The following is a 20,570-nucleotide window of genomic DNA, read 5'->3' as shown; positions in this document are numbered from 1 at the left end:
TTGAGAAAGGTGCGACTCCTGAATCAAGTATTGGGAGAAATTTGTCTTCGTGGAGGACTTTTTAATGGAGCTAACCTGCATTTGCGTAACATGAAGAGGAAGACCACTATAACCTCCCGTGGTTAGCCTGAAGGCAAGGGGACTTTAACTCATGATCCGTCTACCATTGAGGATGTTTCACGTCAGCACTGTGGTCGGTGCATGTTAGATGCGGAATTTGCATCATCCAGCCATCACTGGGATTCAAACCCGGTTCACCTCATTAGAAGGCGAACGCTAACCCTGAACCATTACGATGAACAGAATTAAAATGAATTAAATGTAAGGTTTAATGGCACAAGGTTCCAAAAGGACGTGCAATCCCAAACAAAAGGTTTAAAAAATAAATCAGTAAAGGGCATACTGTAAAATTTCCTTATATATTTTTTTTACAGAAATGCCGTAGTCACAGTTATAGTATAGCCGAAGGCAATTATTTACACATGAAATTGATAAAACGGTACATAACGTAACATGCGCTTTCTAAAGTGAATAATAGCAAATGAAATTGTAAATAGGATTAAACAGTTACATACATTATAAAATGCCAATTACACGTAGTCTACAGATTCTAACTGATGGTTTTCTAACGAAATTCATGCAATTTATTGATTTTTTTTAAAATCTTGAATCCTCTTTCGAAGCATGCTGTACTGAAGATTTACATATTTGTTTCAAATACGAAGGGTTTAAGAGGTAACCGCTTTGGGAGGTTTTCAAAATCAGTATGGGCTTTACATATAACTCCAATTCAAAATATTGGAATATTGATAAATAAAGCACATAGTGGTTTGAGATATGCATTTATTTTGGTAAAAATGAATACCTGAGAATTTTGAAGTGTGTTATCAGATTCTACATGTTTTGTAGATGAACATAACATAAATAAATTATTATGATATTGCAAAAGTTTTTACAATGAATTTTTCTAAAAATTCAAAAAATTAGAATAATTTTCACAGTGGTTCAAAAAATTAGAATAACATGAACAAAAATAGCATAATTAAATTAAATTTGCATGAATAGTTAATACTTAGTGGCATCTCCCTTAGCTTTACTAACGTCACGCAAACGATTTTGCATACGATGCACTACTTTTTTGCAGTCATCTTTGCTGATAGTTGCCCAAACGGATTTCACGCTTTCTATGAGTTCATTTTTGTCCTTTGGAGCTAAATCCTGAAGGCGTTTTTTCATTAAACCCCATATATTCTCGATGGGGTTCAAATCGGGTGAATTGGCCGGCCAAGGAAGTAATTTGACTTTATTGTTAGTAAGCCAAGTAGTGGTGGCGTTTGACGTGTCGCAAGATGCAGAGTCTTGTTGGAAGATAAAGTCATCCTCAAATAGATCTTCCGATGACGGAATCATAAAATGTTCAAGTACCTCCTTGTATACTTCAGAATTTACCCTTCCTTTCAAAATGCACAGCTTTCCTAAGCCCTCAGCACCCATACACCCCCAAATCATTACAGAAGTGCTAAACTTCACTGAGCGTTTCAAGCAATCTGTGGTAAAAGCTTCTTGCTTGCAACGCCAAACACGGACACCCTGATGACCGTGGGAAACGCAAAACATCGATTAATCGCTAAAAAGTACGTTATTCCAGTCCTGAATACCCCATTGCAATCTGTCTTTGCACCACCTCACTCTGGCTCGTTTTTGCTTGCGTGTAAGTAGCGGCTTTTTCTTGGGCACACGTGATTGAAAATCAAGTTCATGGAGTCGTCGTAGTGTGGTAGATGTTGAGGCATCCAATCCTTGTTCTCTCCACTTTCTACTTATGAATCTCAAGCTCTTGAAGCGATTTTTAGTGACGACACGTTTCAGCATTCTGTCTTGTCTCAGTGTGGTTATTCGTTTACCACCACTATTTGAGCGATTATTTTTAAAACTTTGATTTGTAGAATAATCTTTTAAAATTTTACTTACAGTTCCTTGAGAGCAATTCACTTTTTTGGCAATCATTTGTTGACTAATTCCCTCATTGCGTAGAGTCACAATCGCTGTCTTGGTAGTGTCCGGTATGTCTTTCGTTCGACCCATTTTAACTCCCAACTAACGAAATCTGATTTTCAAACGAGCCTTTATACGCGTACTAGCTCTACAGTGGCGCAACTTATGCAAATTTTAAGATTAACGTTGACCAATCACACAATTTTACAGATATTCTAATATTTTGAATCGCCTCTGGAAATATTTTGAAAAATTTCAATATTTTTTATAAAATCTCTAATACTTCTTTAGGCGCGTGTGAACAATAATATCATATGTCAACTAATTGTGGACGGTTAATAATTTTTCCGTTCGCCACCGTTGTATCACGCATTTTATAATGTAATACAATGCCTTTTTTGGTTATTCTAATATTTTGAATTGGAGCTGTAGTATGCCAACATGGGATGGTATCTAACAAAAATAAATATCCTTCGCCAGATAATTGTATGAAGCAACTTAGGATTATATATATCACGGAGTCCTTTGTTTTTTAGAAAGCAAATATGTGTGGATGACCAACTACCTTGTTTTTTTCTTGATAGTAACAAAGAAGAAAAATTTTTGTTAATATCAGAAATCCTGTCGCACACACACAATTCAAAAGATTGCACCATTTGTTAATGACATATCTAACATGTTCCCACTTCTGTGACAGCTTAAATTAAAATCTAATTTCTGTGTTTTTGATGACTTTTAATTTTTCACTACCTTTAGTTTTTTCTTTCAAAAACTTGTTACCATTTGTCAATTTGTTACTGACTTGTTTGAGTTCAAATTTGAAAAAAATAGGGAAAGATATAAATATGTCTATTTCATCTTTTAGTCCTTTTAGATTATTGTTTTAACATCTAATGTGTATTTGCTTACAACGTCAAATCCATTTGTGAATTGTCGTTGTAACGGACTTTAATTGTATTACAGTATGCGTTTAGTTACATGAACACTCTTTAAAATCTAAGTAAATTTTTATAATTTATTACATCGTTAAAGTTAGTTTACAAAGAAATAAAAAAGTAGCGATAACTGGATACAATGAAACGCACTCCCTTTCAAAGTATCAGATACTGATTACACTAAATCAACAGTTGGAGAGGACTTATTACGTCTCGTAAATCTTTTCCGTGAAAAGAATCATTCGCTTGCGACGGTGGCGCTGCAGACCGACGAGCTCCGAGATGAAAACAACTTTACAGTGAGTTCCGAACTTGCTTGCCTTGAAACCGTTTGAAATTCTCCATCGATCTCACTACGTTAACTCTCATCCTCTATCAACTGGTTGTTTACTTGTTAGGCATGTGTTAATCATAATTAGAATCATTATTTATTTGAAAGCATTAAATGTTTAAAAATACGAGTACAAAATGCAAGCCAAGATTTTTTTTTTCCGAATTTAAATTTTTAGTTAAAAGATAAACACAAATTGCTAAAAGTAATAATTTAATAAAAAGTAATTTTTTAATAGCTTTAAAAGAGCCACTATAAATACTAATCAACGCATTAGTAGTTTTTTCTACAATGTATGAGTTCTATAATTGTTTTTAACAATTAATACCAAATTTTTTTAATAAAATTCTTTACAAAATTTGTGAAAAATTGGCAAAATTATCATTCTGTTAATTTTTTTTAAAGAAATTTTAGTATATGTTAAATTTTTCTCACCCCAAAGCTCCGAAATAAGTATTTGTATTTTTAGTATTCAACCGATATTTTAAATTTACTGTACCCTTATTACAAATTGCTTAAATTATCATTTTAAAACGTCTATCGGCGACCATTAAAAATACCCTATCGGAAATTAACTTTAGTGTTGAAATGGCTGAAGTAGAAGACATCACTCTCATTATGGATGAACAGGAGCGACAATGCTTGCATCAATTTCAAAACAAATCTACTGAAGGTAAGTCTTTCATTTCAGAAGTAAACTTCATTAATGTGCAATTTTCTTTTATTTTTAACTAACTTAAGCATCCGACTCTAAACAGAGTATAGCTTATTGTTTATCTTGCATAAGCTGCAAATGAGGAAAAAAACCTCAAGAACAGCTCTATTTCCAGGGTCTGATTACCGCACCAGGGCTGTCCTTGGACCATAATTTTTATAAAAACTAAGAAATTAAAAGGAAATAAATCTTCGCATTTAATATAAGCAAAGAATTGCAGTTTTCAGCAAATCTGAAAAACTGTATTTTTCATCGTACATTACTTATTTTTAAAATTAAAAAAAAGAAAGTCTAATGCCTAAAAAATTTTACGTACATTACCTATTTTTTAAATTTAAGAAAAAAGTCTAAGGCCTATAAAATTTTAGTAAAATATTTAAATTTAAAGAAAAAACTGTAAGAGAAAGCGTGCAGGTCAAAAGACATTCTTTTCTTCATTGTAAGACAGTACTTATCTGTTGGTTAATTTCAAAATATTTAGCTCACACGCCTTTGAATTGGCCACACCTGATTGACTCATCCTTATTTGTTGTTTGAAGAACATCCTCCCCAATGCAACACTTGCAATGTCTTACATACACTTTTCATTTTACACGTTTGCCCATATTTAACTAATATCATCTAACATTTTTTTGGCATTTCAGTTTTATGTATGAAAAATTAAATCAAATCCATCATCTTTGCATTTCTACGCTCTAATGGTATTTTAGGGTCTAAGCTCTAGCCCGCCTATTCCTTACCGTTAACCAACTCTGATAATTGCTTCACAATTATTGTTGTTTCTTGGCAAAAAGTGTTTACCAGAAAAGTTGAAATCATTCATTAAAAGTATGTGTGCTAAAAAAATTTCTATTTGCTAATGCTCTCATATCCAAGCATTCCCCTGATGATTCTATTAAGATCTATTAGTGAACATGTATGATTTTGCTTAATAATCATTTTTTTAAAATTAAGGGTATATTGTTACTTAAAATTTGGTGGCATCAATTGTAATTTAATATTTTCGTTAAACGCTCTGATAATAAATACAATAATTGTGCAAGAAGTTTAAGCATTAAACGAGTCTCTTAAGCTGTAATTTATAATACTATATAAATTTAGTTTACACCAAAAAATAATAGTTGTAAAACGGTTAATAAATTTAGACACCGATTTAAATAAGTTTATCATAAAATAACATAATAAAGAAACAACTGTTTTAGTTTTATTAAAGTCCCATTTCTGATTAGCTAGTTGATGCATTTGAAGCGTAAAACATTCGTATTGTAGCGAATTCCATTGATTCCTGCGACGCCATCATTCAATTTATAAATATAACTTAGATATAATTGATAAGAATAACTATTTTATAGTATTTACAGCTTTATCCGATTTTATCCACTTTTGAATGCATTTTATTACTTTATGTACTATCTTGACCGATTTCATGTGTTAAAATAAAATAAATTTGTAATATTATCCTACCTTTTGATTTGTTTTAAAATCTGTTTGTTTTGCACCTTTTCTGCACCTTGTGCCATTTAAACTTACATTCAATTCAATTATAATCTGTAGTAAAGGGAGCATTTAAGGTGAATGTAAAGCTTTCTACGAATGATGTAATCAAAGCAGAATAATGTTAGCCGGTGCAGTTTTTTAGTGACAGAATCTACAGCGATGTCCTAAGTCGTACGTCTTCGATTACCTCTTATCATTTCATCAGCAGCAGCGATAAATAAATGGGAAGTCATGGCATTTGCTTGCTCTGGATGTTGACTCCACTAATATTGTGACATCTGTCTAAGATACTGTTTGCCATAAACGCAAACTTTTTACAATAAATATCTGCCCTATGCTCATTCTTATGTTTTGGACCCATATATCTTAGCATTACTTTGCATTCACTTTAAATGCTTTCTTACAAACTGGTTAATCAAAATAAACCAGTTATCAGCTGTTCGCAATTTGCAGTGCATTTCTCCTACTTCAATGTATAACCTTGAAAGGTAGCACTATCTTGCAAGTCTCTTTTTATTTGGGCAACCCTAATGTGTTTGTAAAATAATTTGATTTTCTTGACAGCAAGATTTAGAACTTTATAAAATAAAATAAAAAGTCATTGAATGTTTGCATACCAAATGTTCATCTAATATTATAATGCTTAGTTTATTTCACTGTGCATAAGTTTTATAAATTATTTATTCATGTATTATGTTTTTAAATAAAAATTTTTGCTTTTTATTAAAAAAAACTGTAAATTAAATGAAAAAAATTACAAAATTTGTTTTAATATGAGTGAAGTTTTTTTTAAGTATAAAAAAAGTTAGGTACAAGGCACCGTCACAAAAGTAATATTATAAATTTAGGCGAATGTCAAAAGGTTGATTACTGAAGGTATTGTTATAGCATCATCACAACGATTAATTTATATCGTATTCGAAAAAGTTCTTATCTGTCTTTATATTTTAAAAAAAATTTCCGTGTAAATGTTAAGATTTATATCAGCCAGCATGTCTTTTACTTTTTATTTATTCTTTTTTTGTTACTTTTGACATGTCAAGCGTAAGCTTATAAAATGAAAATCGCGAGTGATAAATTTTTCTACAACAATAGATAAATAATAATTACTTAATGAAAAGGAATTACTTAATGAAAAGGAATTACCAAAAAAAAAACACTTTTCAATAGCTTCACACCTAACCTAAAAATGTGCTAATCTAAACACAATTGCAATATCTTTGAAAAAACTTTCATTAAGTTTATTGCTCGAAATTGTCCTTTTAGCACGTCAAGTTTCAACTCTTAAGATGCATTTCAGTAAACAGTATATCAAACTGTCAAGTTCGTAAATTTTTACTGCAAGTTTATCATCTCTGGAACTAAAAAGTGAATCGTAATTTTTATTGTTCCATTGAACCCCTTATACATTTTTCTACACAAAGTGAATCGTAATTTTTATTGTTCCATTGAACCCCTTATACATTTTTCTACACAAAGTGAATCGTAATTTTTATTGTTCCATTGAACCCCTTATACATTTTTCTACACAAAGTGAATCGTAATTTTTATTATTCCATTGAACTCCTTGTACATTTTTCTACACAAAGTAAATCGTAATTTTTATTATTCCATTGAACTCCTTGTTCATTTTTCTACATACCTAAGTAATTTTAAGTTTCTAAGTCTTGTAGTTTTTGCGCAGCAAAACAATATGTAACGTTGAATTGAACACCCAAATTTCGATAAAAGGCAATTAAAATTGCAATATTTTTGGAACAAATTGTAATTTCGGAAAAAAACTAAGTTATTTAATCATTATTCCTGTACACTGCACAAAAAATAAACAGATAACCCTGAATAACTTTTGATCTAATAATCGGATCTTCACGTTCTTGGACTCAATCTTAATGCAACAAGAGGTCGACCTCAAATATGCTAATTAATTAGTGCAGACGATAATTTAAGTTACCAAATCAGATGCAAAATCATAAATTTTATTCTGATGGATTCGGGTTTCTGACCCCCAAAATATGTATAATTGGTATGTCCAATCTGAGAAATATGGTATCATAGTTCAGACAGCCATCCAAAGTTTGCACCCCTTAATGTTGATTTTGCTTTGTGCATATTTCGCTATAATACGTGAACTTTTTAAACGAACTGAAAAATTTTGCACACAATAATAAAATTCGTTTATCCAAAGAAATGTCCATGTATAAATTAACTTTTAGTTAATATTTTATTTAATAAAAATTTTGGATTTGTAAGGTATACATTTTTTAAATCATTTTAAAAAATTTAATTTTTGTGTGGCAAAATTCAAAATTTGGGCGAAATCTGTGGAATAGTTTTTGAAAAATAGAATTTTTAAAATATGATAATTTTAAAATTCGATTTCTCAGGAACTGTTCGACCGATTTCGCTTAAACTTTGTATGTTGCCATGTAAAATTACATTTTTTTAAAAGAAGTAAAGAACTATATACCTTACCATTTAAAATTTTCCCGGCTATTATTAAGTAAAACAATAAAAATAATAAATATTTACTGAAAGTTATATTTTAAATGGAATTATCTTTGGATAAATGTATTTTATAATTGCGTGTAAAAAAATTTGCTTAAAAAAGTTCTCGAGATATGGTAAAATACACAAAAAGTAAACCTGACTAATCTATTTTGATCATATTTCCCAGATTGCGACTAGCCTTTACATTTTGAGAAAACATAAAGGGTATCCGAAGAAGTGTAAGAAATATGAATTCGTTGAAAAATAGGTATGTTTATTCAGAGAAAGTGAATTTTTGTGTCAGATTTCGTAACTTGGAATATCATCTGCATTTATTAACATTTTTGAGGTCACCCCATCGAACCATTAAGATTCTGTTCTAAGTTATACAGTTTTCGCTCAACAAAATAAAATGCAACGTTAAATTGCGCACTCAAGTTTTTAATGCATATGGTTAACTGAATATAATACGATTTTATAACCCAAGCGGAATCTTGAGAATTTCCTGGGTATACCTCCGCTTATGTCATATTAACGAGACGACGTGTGAACTGACTTTATATTCTAAGACGTTTTATTAAAGAGATTGCATTTATATTTAATTTTACCAAAAGATATTTCTGTATTTTTTAAATTCAAAAACGCCGTTATCCATAAATTGATTTGAGGAAATTGATATAATGACAAAAAGAAAGTGCCATGTTTATAGTTTTTTTTAGTTATTTTTTTTTAATATTTTCAGCTTAAGTTAAATGGATTTAAAAACTGATCAGAAAATATCACAAGTCATACAGTATGCAGTACAAATGCAATATAGAATGACATGTTTAAAGCTATTCACTAGCAGAGAGGAGTAGAAAATTTAAAAAAAAATCTGTATTTTTTAAACTCAAAAACGCTGTTCTCCATAAATTGATTTAAGGAAATTGATATCACGAAAAAAATAAAGTGCCATGTTTATAGTTTTTTTCCCTATATATTTTCAGCTTAAGTTAAATGGATTTAAAAATTGATCAGAAAATATCACAAGTCATATAGTATGCAGTACAAATGCATAATAGAATGACATGTTCAAAGCTATTCACTAGCAGCAGAGAGGAGTAGAAAATTTAAAAAGATTAAGATCACCCTGACAGTTTTACGTCCTATTAAAATGACATCAGAAGAAAAAGGGATTTCTTCTCCATTATCGAGAAAGGTTGAGGTTCATTAATTGTATGGGAAGGCTTCAGATATGGTAGAAAACATAATCTAGCCTCTCCCTCATTCTATGTGGTGGCTGCCGATAATCGAAAAATTCAAGAAATCCAATTATAGCCATTTGCAAAGAAAATTGGAGTCCAAAGTCGACTTTTTCAACAGGACAATGCCTCCATTTACATTGTAAAATCTTTATAATGTTGTTGTTTGTTTTTTTGGATTATAGGGTAGATCCCATGAATGGTCTGCCTTTTTATCTGACCTAATCCCCAAGAAAGCATGAGGACTATCCCCAGTAAGATTGTGTATACAAAAAAGTAGCAGTTGTAGTTAGTGGTAGAATTTTAGAGTGAGATAATTGAAATTTAGGATAATATTGACGTTAATGTCCTCTATTTTTATAAACTGGGTTTAGAAAATGATTGGCAACCTCATATATTTCAAGTTTTATATATAAACGTGACGGATATATTAGCTAATATAAAAGTGGTTTTATTTCTATGGGACATTCCCCCCCTCCTCTTTTTATTTATTTCATGCTTTTTCTTGTCCAGGTGGATCAGAAAGTGAGTTACTCCTTGAAATATGTGTTTAGTAATAGACTTTCTTTATATATATATATATTTTTTTTTTAATTGCATTCAGTTAAGGCAAAAATATCAAGGTGGCTTTATTTAGTTGGGATACACTGTATGATTAGCTTTATATAGTGAACAATCCGTAGAGGGGGAAAAATAAAGTGGAAGCACATATTACAACCTTCAAAAATTTTTAATATTATTTCAAAGCACGCGAATGATATTTAGCAGAATTTAAAACGTCAAATTCAGAGAATATATTTAAAACTGTTTACGAACGGGGAAAAAAAGGAATATATTTCTAAACATATGCAAACTGCAAGTAATTTTCTCACCGCCATTATTCATCGATTTTGTAACACAACCTAATATGGGATTTCTTTTTAAGCTGGCATATTTGAAAGTACGGCATAATAATGAGAAGTCTCAAAATTACTTACCAGTATAGCTAATGCTAGTATAAATTATGTACTTAAATTACTTTTCAGTTTTTTTGTTAGACCAAATGTCTCTTATTATCGTTTTGTAATTTTAAGTAAATTAGAGCTTTTGACTGTAAAAGGCAAGTCATTATTGCAGTAATTAAGAAAGCTCATTTTTTATAATTCGAGAAGAATGTTTTTGACGCATTTTCTTATTGTTGCTGTACACGTTAAAGTCAAGCACCGTTACAGTTCATAAATATAGTAAAGATTAAATTGGTTTTTTACGAAGATATTTTATAAAAAATAAATTTTATAATACATAATAGGGATATTTTTCTTGACTATTAAAAGCAGTAGTAAATTTTATGCTTTATCTTTTTAATTAACAAAAGTGATTGTCAATGATTATGATCACCACTATATACACTGAGTGGCCAAATTATGACCACCTCAGAGTTTTATGCAAATGAGTTATTGCGTCACAGCGCTGCCGCTGGAGGTCAAGATAACTATAACACGGGAATGCTGGACAAGTGAGTCATCAGTTATACTGTGTTGCTTGCTCAGATATGGGAAAGAAAAGTGATTTAACTGAATTTCAACGTGGAATGATTGTAGATGCGAGATGTGTCGGAACGAGTATCAGCAAAACGGCTGCACTTGTGAAGTGTTCTAGAGCAGCAGTTGTTAATGTGTACAAAGAATGGACAATCAAGCAAAAAACCGGGTCTCAACGTCAGACTTGTGGTCGTCACAGGATACTGAATAATCGATCAGAGAGAAGGCTGGCCAGGGTTGTGCAGCGCAACAGGAGAGAAACAGTGCTACAAATTGCAAGTGATCTTAATCAAGGAGCAACTGTGAACGGACTGTTCAACGCACATTGTGCCGTATAGGGTATCGAAGCAGAGACGACCTGTTCGTAAGACTCTACTGTCTGCTTTAAATAAGCGCAGACGTCTCCAATTTGCAAAGCAGCACAAACATTGGACAGTAGAAGACTGGAAGAGGGTCACGTGGTCCAATGAATCACGATTTCAAATGCATCGCGCAGATGGCAGGATGAGAATATGGAGAAAACAGCACGAAAGCATGGACCCCAACTGCATTGCCACGACACTTCAAGCTGGTGGTGGCAACGTTATGGTATGGGGAATGTTCTCTTGGTATTGTATGGGTCCTGTAATTCCTGTACCACAACGCCTTAATGCCCAAGCGTATTTAAATATCATCGCAGATCAAGTACATCCGTTTATGTCAATGGTGTACTCTGGCGGGGATGGATACTTCCAGCAGGACAACGCGCCTTGTCATAAAGCTGGCATTGTCCTCAGATGGCTCGAAGAGCATGACAGAGAATTTAACTTGCTTAGTTGGCCAGCACAATCCCCAGATCTCAATCCAATTGAGAATTTGTGGGATGAAATTGAACGGGCTCTCAGACAGATGGATCCAGTACCATCAAATTTGCAGGAATTGGCAAGTGCAGTTCAGCGAGCATGGTCTGGCATACCTTCTACCACCTACCAACATCCCATAGAATCCATGCATAGACGAATTAAGGCAGTAATACGCGCAAAAGGTGACCCAACGGCGTTCTGAAGTGGTGGTCATAATAATTTGGCCACTCAGTGTATATAATTACTCAAATTGAGAGTTAGGCTAAATAAAAGTTTGCCACAAATATAGAAATCTCAAATTTTGACTACGTGCTAATCAGCTAAAGGCAGAGACTAAAAAAGTTTCATTTCGATATTTTGTTATTATTAAAGTCATTAACCTAATAAAAAGCAAAGCACTCACTCATCACTAATTCTCTCACTTCTCGCGAAGTTATAAACCAAAATTTTGGAACACGTGTTTTTTATGAGATAAAAATGAAAATTAAAGCTTCATTTCGATATTTTGTAATTATTAAAGTGATTATAGGTAATCACCCTAATTAATTGTGATATTAGTGAAATAAAACTTTCCAACCATATGAGAAGTCTCAAACTGGAATCATATGTTTCTTATCAAATTAAAAGCATATATTAAAAAAAAAGTTTATTTCGTTATTTGACAATTATTGCGGTAATTAGCGCAATTAACAGTAACAACTCGTTCAACTTGCTTACTTTTAAAGTGTTAAACGGGGCAAAGCCGATTCCACCTCTAGTGCTATTGAGCCGTGAAGAGGTAGGTTCGGACAGGCGCAACAGCGAAAGCGAAGTGGTGATAAGTGGGTATATATATATATATATATATATATATATATATATATATATATATATATATATATATATATGGTTGAAGCAGGAAAATTAGAAGAGGAAGAATATTTAAACATTCAAAGAAAACAACGATGAAATTTAACAAATGATTATTGTAAACATCAATAAGAATCAAAAACTAAGCTACTTGCACGCTACATCAAGAAATGAGAAAGAATGCATCGATTGTTCGCATCTTAAAGTTAATAAGGCCGCGGTAATTTTCCCGTCCTGCTAATCTGGAGTTATTGTTGGTATGCGTTGTAGTCTGAAGTATATGTAGTTTACTTATTTTAAAGCAACTCGGCAAGCACACTTGGCATATGGATGATGAAAACTTCGTTTAAATTCGTTTTTGATATTATGTACTGTTGAATGACCACTAGCATATTCTTAACAACTTCAGTTTGCATTACGTTTAGTGTTACCTGTGAAAGAGGTATAGACCTAAAATGACATGGGACAGAACTATTACGAATGAATTAAAGGCAATAAACAAAACACGAAGAGAAATAAAGCGTTTGGGCCACCAACAGGGTGTTATGGAGAGTCATGACAAAAGCGCTTTGCTCCCTACTGACCTTTAATATTAATCTATTCTTTCAAACATTATACTTTTTTTCAAGATTCTTTTATTTTTTTTCTCTTGTCGTGAAGCCATATGATTGTCAGAGCTTTTCTAGAAATCTGCTCTCAAACGATTTAATTCGTAAGCTTCATTAATCTTCGACAGTTCACTATATTCTTCAAATTTCTACCCACATCAGCATGAAGAATAGGAAATTGAATTAATAAATCATTATACATTATTCATCATCTGTCAACGATTCACTAGAAGTCGGCGAAGAATTGCAAAAACTCTTTATTACACACGTTAGTTTATGAAAAATTATTGGCGCAAAAGCAATTATTGGCCGTACCGCACCTACAACTTGTCTTATAAAAAACATTCTACTATAAGTTGAAACTAAATTGATTTGTAAAAACCAATGACCCTGAGGTAATTAGAAATTTTATTGTGGGGTTTATCCCCAATTAATAAAGTCAATATTGGATTAAAGCTACCAAATCGACGTTGTCTTTGAGTTTTAAATTTGTTACACTTGGTTAAAATATGTTTAATAGTGAGCGGTTCCCCACAATGAGAACATCCTAATATATAGACTCGTCTGCTGAACACTACTAACACATCGGCCGATAAGTTTCTGGTCTGACATAGAGATGGCGCCCTTAATACAGAATTAGTATTTTGTTTAGAAAGTCCTAACCTTCAAATAAAAGGTGTCAAAATTTTATAATGATCTGTAGATTGGTTTTAAAGTCACAGTGATTTTAATCTTTGGCCTCAAAATAGGCGTTTGTTTCGACAATCACGTCCTCATTCGTGCTGAATCTCTTACCCGAGAACATTTTTTTCAAGTCTGCAAACAAGTAGAAGTCACTAGGAGCCAAATCTGGTGAATAGGGTGGGTGCGGGTGAATAGGGGGTGTCTGACACAACATCAAACAGCTCTCGGAATCATCAATTCGTTGTTGTTTTTGGTCAACTGTTAAGCTTACGCGGCACCCACTTCGAAAACAGCTTTCTCATAAACAAATGTTGGTGCAAAATAAAGCCTACACGCTCTTTTGATATATTTAGAGTATCAGCTATGTCATGCAACTTCACTTTGAGGTTTTCTATAACAATTTGGTGGACTTTTATTATGTTTTCCGGATTAACATCATCTTTAGGGCGTCCAGAGCGTGGCGCATCTTCAACATTTGTACGACCACGTTTAAAATCAGCAAACTAGTCAATAATGGTCGATTTTCCTGCTGAAGAACCCGGATAACACTTATCAAGCCAAGCTTTAGTTTCTACCGTGTTTTTTCCCATTAAATAACAATGTTTAATAAGAACACGAAATTCTTTTTTATCCATTGCTTCAATAATATAAATTGGTGTTCGATTAAAATCACTAACTTTAAAATCAATCTGCAGATCGTAATAAAATTTTGACACCTTTTATTTGAAGGTTAGGACTTGCTAAACAAAATACTAACTCTGCATTTAGGGCCCCATCTGTATGTCAGACCGGAAACTTATCAGCCGATATGTTAATTTCGAGCTACTGTGTCACATCATGATGCATGATATCCGATGAAATTGTTATTTCTTCCTCTTACACTTCTTCACTTAAAGGTGCATGGGGCCAACGTCGTGACTCTCCATCTCAACATGTTCGTGGCCAATCACCAATCCAATTTTAGTTTTATGACTACTTATGTCCACCTCCGCCTTGTAATTTTGAACCTCTAAAAAGACGAGGGAACTCCTGGATCAAGCATTGGGACAAACTAACTTTTGTGGAGGACTTTTTGATGGAACGATCCCGCATTTTGCGTTACTTGAATGAGAAAATAACGAAAACTTCTAATGGTTAGCCCGACGGCTGGGGGACTCTAATTTATGATCAGTCTACCACTGAGGATATTTTACATCAGCACTGTGGTCGGTGCAAGCCGGGTGTAGCATTCCTATGGAATCCCTTCTATCGCTGGGGATTCTAACCCGGGACACTTCATTGAAAGGCTAGCGCTCAATTCATTGAGCTACCATGGCTTCATCGGCTATATATAAAAATAATTTTATACTCTAACTCTTAGATGAAACAATTTTATGAAAATAAAAAATTATTATTATTTTTCATCCCGAAAAATCTCTACGCCTCCTTAAAAGAATAAATTAATCTTGAATTTGTCTATCAAAGTACAGCTTTCCAGAAGGTGAGTGAAGTTTTAAAAGATAACTGCTAGCAAAATGCACTTTTTACTTCTATTATTATCGAATCAAATTACCTTACATATCTTTATATTTATTTTGAAAAAATGCACGATGAGTTACTTCGCTTGAGGATTTATGAGAACAGTTTTCTCTAGAAAACTTAAATTTAGCATGCATGAAAGTTTTTTTTTTTACATTTAAAATAATGATCAGAAATAGAAAGTAAAAAGATGCTACCGGTTGACATTTGAGAAACTAAATAAAAATGTAAAAAGAGCAAATGGTTTGCTGAATTTCGATTTAAATTTAAAGTGTCTTCTATTTTAAATCCAATCGTATATAGATCACTTTACTGAGTGTGCTTTCTTTAATGCTTAGATTATAATTTTTGCAAATTATCAGAGTTAATTTTTAAAAATATTTATAAATTAAAAGAATTTTCTAAATTAAATATATCATCCGAATAAGAACTCATGAGCTCACACGAATAAAAAAATTATTTCGTAAATATGTATCGATACAATATCTTAGTACCACATAATTGTATTCGTATTAATAATTAAAACCTGAATATATATTATACTTTCTAATTATCATTCCGACTTGAATCACCCTACAGTTTTATCAAGAAAAGTCAGGATTGAATTTTTCTTTTTTAGTAAAATCATGTTAAAAATTTTAAATGAATGAATGCATTATGAAATAAATGAATGCAAGCATCACTAACTGCGGTCAGTAAGTGGGTGAGTGACCACTTTGATCAGCCTACGTAGGGACCGAGGGTGTGCGGTGTACTGTTAAACTCTTACTGACTCTACTTTTGCTTCGTTTAGCTGTTCTACCGTAAAGTGCTCGACTTCCAGCACAGGTCGTCGAGCTGCCACAGTAGGGGAACCATCCCCTCAGCAGAGGATCAAAATTGCGATGGCATGTCTTCGGATTATCCTCAGGGATGTTTCCCTGGCCATCTCCAATAGCCTATTGTGCAGCTCTAGTGCCCGTAAATAAAGTACCTACCTACCTATGGACAAAAGGTGATAATAAATATAGCTTAGAAGGGAAAATACCAAATTTTCTAAAGCTTAGTAGAATAAAGATTAAATAAAATATGTCAAAGTATGCAGATTCATCAAAACCAATAGCTGAGAAAGTATACCTTATTAGTTAACTGATAAAAGACTAATGATGCAACGTGTTCAATCCATTGAGTCAATTTACATTTTTATGGCTTGAGAGTTTGCTTAGTGTCTATAAATTATGAAGTAATTCTACATTGATTTTTAAATTACTAGTGGGCTGCGCCCCCTGCTCGCTAACGCTCGCCAACCCCCGAAAATTGCTACGCAATCTTATATGGTTTGCTTCGCTCGCTACTAACTTAGGTGCATTGCAAATGCGCAAAATTCTAAGAATTCAAAACAATCATTCAAATCCATATATCAACTTTTTTTTAAAAAAAAATTACATCATTTTAGTAAATACTAAGTAATTAAAATAAATTTGAATTCAAATAAATGACATATAATTCGTTAAACCTATTAGTAATGTGCTATAGTAAAAAATCTTAAGATAAAATTTCTAAAACTGATCTCTTTAAAAAGGTTAAAATTTCGGCTATAAGTGAAATGCAATGGAAAAACCTGCATAAACAAATAAATTCTAGTAAAACAAATAAATTTGTGAAAAAAAGCGCTTTCGACAAAATACTAAAATAGAGATCTATCGACAAAGACTACTCTCTTCTGCCTAGCTTATGCTCTTTGTGGTTATTTCAGTTTCCGTTTTTAAAAGCGTTATATGTTGAGCCATCTCAGCTAAATTTGGCATGTGACATTTTTAGCGGCAATCATTGGCCGATTTTCTAGCGTTGCCATTCGGGGAGTTGTAATGAGGCTTTCTTTTGTCGCCGTGTAAGAGAAATATATATATAGATATGGGCTTTCAAATAAATGGAAAAGAGATGATTGGTGATTGGAAATCATTACGATTTCTAGATGTATTTTTCTAGAATATTTGTATTCCAAATTACCTTATCATTTGCCTTATATTTTTTTTTACTTAGGTGGGAAATATACATGTGTGTAATTAATATCTTTGCGCTAAGTTTTAAGTGAAATTTTTTTTCTTAATATTTATTGCGCAAAATAATGAAGCAGTTGATGTACAGGGTTCAAAGTAGTTAAAAAAAACGTTAATAACTTTTGATGTAATAATAATTTTCATGTACTAAGATCTAACTAGGATCTCACATAACATAGAATTTCACATACGAGGACTCACATACCCAATCTTAATGGTTCGGTACAAGTTTTACATCGTTTAGATATACAAAGTTTTAGATAATTTTAAGCAATGTAACGTTATATGATATAAGGCAAAAATTTCCGAGAAATCGAATTTAAAAAAAGTCAGATACACATTCAAAATTCGATTTTCAGGAACTATTCAACCAATACTGTTCAAATTTAATATTTTGCTAAATAAATTTGCGTTGTTTAAAATGAATTAAAAAATTTTGTATCTTAAAATTCGAAATTTTTTTAATAATATTAATTAAAAAAATATTAAGCAATCATTAATCATTTTCTGAGAAATCAAATTTAAAAAAAGACGTATTGTTAAACTTAAATTTATCAAAATCTATTCCACCGATTTCTGTCTCATTTTGTATTTAATCATGCAAAATTATATCCCTAAAGAACATTCAAAAATTGTATATCTTGTAATTTGACTGACTTATATGAACAAATTAATTCTTTTTTTGAAATCGAGGTTTTTTTTTTCAAACTTATAGGAAGCGTTGCCTTAAATCATTAAGTAATGATCTCTAAATATTACTTAAGTATCTGATAATTATAATGATAATTTGTGAAGTATCTACATTGTCAAACCAAGAACACTGATTAAAATTTAAATCACTTCACACGGGGTGAATAAAGAATCAATAACTCTGTACTGAGCTACGAAAAAGCTCAAAACTGAAAAGCATTCACCAACAGAATTAAGAGATTGTTGGAATAACCATGTAAGTGAAATTTTTAGGGGAACTAATGAATCAGAGAAAATAACAAAAAGTGGTTGCATCAATATGGCTCTGTATAACGTAACAAAACTGTTTTTGCCTTTACTTTAATCTTAAAATAACTAAAACATATTAGTTTTTAGTATGCTTGATTGATTTTTATTACAAATTTAAAGCACAAAATTATTAGTTCCGCTTTCTAATAAATTGGTGATAAAATAGTTCGGATAAAACTTTTATTTTGTTTTGAAAATGTCACTTACCTTGTTCTTCCACCAAATTTTTCAATTAATATACCTAAAATAATTTAATTTTTTTAAATTAATATTATTTGGTGGCTTTACGTTATTGAAGTAGGCGTATTTAAAATCTTTAATTGCATTTTTTATCATATTCTTATCTTTATATGACAAAAGGGAAAAATTTTGAATTCTTTATAGAAAATATATATCAACAATTGAAAAAAAATATTTGGAAAATGGTTTTTAATGCTTTAGTTGCTTTTAATTTTGTGCTTAGAATACTATTTAATCTTTTATTTAAATAAACCAACAAAAAAGCCTGGTTTAAATTTTTTTAAAAATAACTAGATTTTTTTTTTTTTTTAAATAAAAAATATTTAATCTTGTTTGCTTCTATACGGACCTTGACAGCAATATTAGAGCCGGGCGAATCTTAAATGACTAATTTAAAACAAGTTTGAAAATAGTATTTATTGCACAATTCAAGCTAATATGCATTAATTAAATAATTAAAATATTTGTACATAAACAACAAACTTTAGCGATAAAAATACATTTATTCAGTTTTTTTAAGTGATTACAGTACAATGGTCAGATATTCTACGTTCAAACCATCTTTAAACAGCAAAACATATCTTAAGATATCACATTACGTTTTAAGTTGTTTATACACTTTATTTTTTTGTAAAAATGGAGGAGATACGTTTTTACAGCGGATATTCCTCTAAACCAGGGATGGGGAAACTACGGCCCGCGGGCCAACTGTGGCCCGCCGGAGGATTTTATCCGGCCAGCGGATAGAATTTTTATTTGCCGATCAGAGGCAAATATAAACAATATACATCCATTTTATTGTCGACTATGTTTAAAATTATTTCTGTTTTTCCTTTTTTAACAAAGTACTGATGACATTTTTACTTTCTCTATTTTTGTTCTACAAAACATAAATTGATGGAAATATGGTAAATTGTTGAAAGCAGAAGTTCTTTATATAATAGCCGTAGACTGGCCCCAACTAGCGTTTGTCTTTCTCGAGGAGCTGACTTATGGAATCAATATAGGTAAATTGTACTTCACATTTGGCAGACTGCGCATTTTACGCTCCAAAGAGCGGACAATCTAACAATCATCTGAAGCAGTTGTTTCTAAATATGCCTAAGTTTGACAAATCATTACCAAAAGCTAGTTTCCAAAATTTAAAATTTCACGCCCAGAAAATCAGTGCTATGTTAGCTTAATCTTATATACGTGAATAAGAGTTTTCAATTATGAACCTTAGAAAAAATTATTTCAGAAGTAGACTAACAGAAAAGGATTTAGCCTTGTTCCTTAAAATATGCACATCTCACTTCGAACCTTAATATAAGGAGCTTTTAGAAATGAAATCGCAATTTCCTTCATCCCACTAAATATTTAAATTAAAACTTGTATATCGCTTTTTTTTCTTTCTTAAATTTTGAGTTATCATGATTTGAACTGCATATGCAGATATCCCGAGCCGTTACTGCCTCGTACTCCTCCAAATTTCCCGTCCTCATTACTTCCAATGTCATTAGTCTCAGTCACCCTAGGGCATATCACAGATCAGAGGTCTAGTGCCCGCTTGCGCGGGCAGGTACCTTGCCAAAATACATGATCTAGCTAGCTTAAATTTTGAAGATCTTATTTGGCCACCAAACATTTTTTTTTCTTGATTTTTGGCCCTCGACCAAAAAAGTTTGCCCATCCCTGCTCTAAACCATTAAGAAATTAAGAGGATGAGCTCCCTGCATACATTTTTGGTTTTACTGAGCATCATGAGCAATCCTAGAGTATACGCAGTCATTCTAGCAGTTGAAAGGTCTGTAATATTGTTAAACAAATTCATCTTTGATTGTACTTATGATTGAAGGTTTACGAGGCGTTTCGATTCATCTGTTCGAAACAGGTCAGTTGTTCTTTAAGGACTCTTTCGCTCTTTGATTAACACACAGTATATTGTTTCATTTTGAAATTTTTTTCGATTTAGCAAGAACTTTCCATTAGAGATTATTTTGGTGAAATCTCTTTCTGATATCTTATTCGATTTAAGGTACACGATGCGTTTTACTTCATCTGGTGGAGAATGTTCAGTTATTCATTGAG

General features: G+C 31.9%; 1 protein-coding gene across 2 annotated transcripts in view; it reads left to right on the top strand.

The window, feature by feature from the left end:
• Window positions 1–2,373: 2,373 nt before the first annotated feature.
• LOC107444778 (corticotropin-releasing hormone receptor 2) overlaps window positions 2,374–20,570 on the top strand; it is a 185,970-nt gene continuing 167,773 nt past the window's right edge. Inside the window, exon 1 of one of the 2 annotated variants that reach the window (XM_087152095.1) lies at window positions 2,374–3,934. In XM_087152095.1, the coding sequence (XP_087008221.1) occupies window positions 3,850–3,934 (85 nt within the window). In that variant the 5' untranslated portion in view covers window positions 2,374–3,849. The remainder of the gene's footprint in view (window positions 3,935–20,570) is intronic. The other variant, XM_087152093.1, reaches the window with a different exon arrangement.

This window comes from Parasteatoda tepidariorum, chromosome 9 (assembly GCF_982258835.1).
Source record: "Parasteatoda tepidariorum strain Cologne lab strain chromosome 9, Ptep-v5.0, whole genome shotgun sequence".
NCBI classification, from domain to species: Eukaryota; Metazoa; Arthropoda; class Arachnida; order Araneae; family Theridiidae; genus Parasteatoda; species Parasteatoda tepidariorum.
The sequence above is the reverse complement of the archived record's forward strand: the minus strand, read 5'-3'. Positions and strand labels throughout refer to the sequence as shown.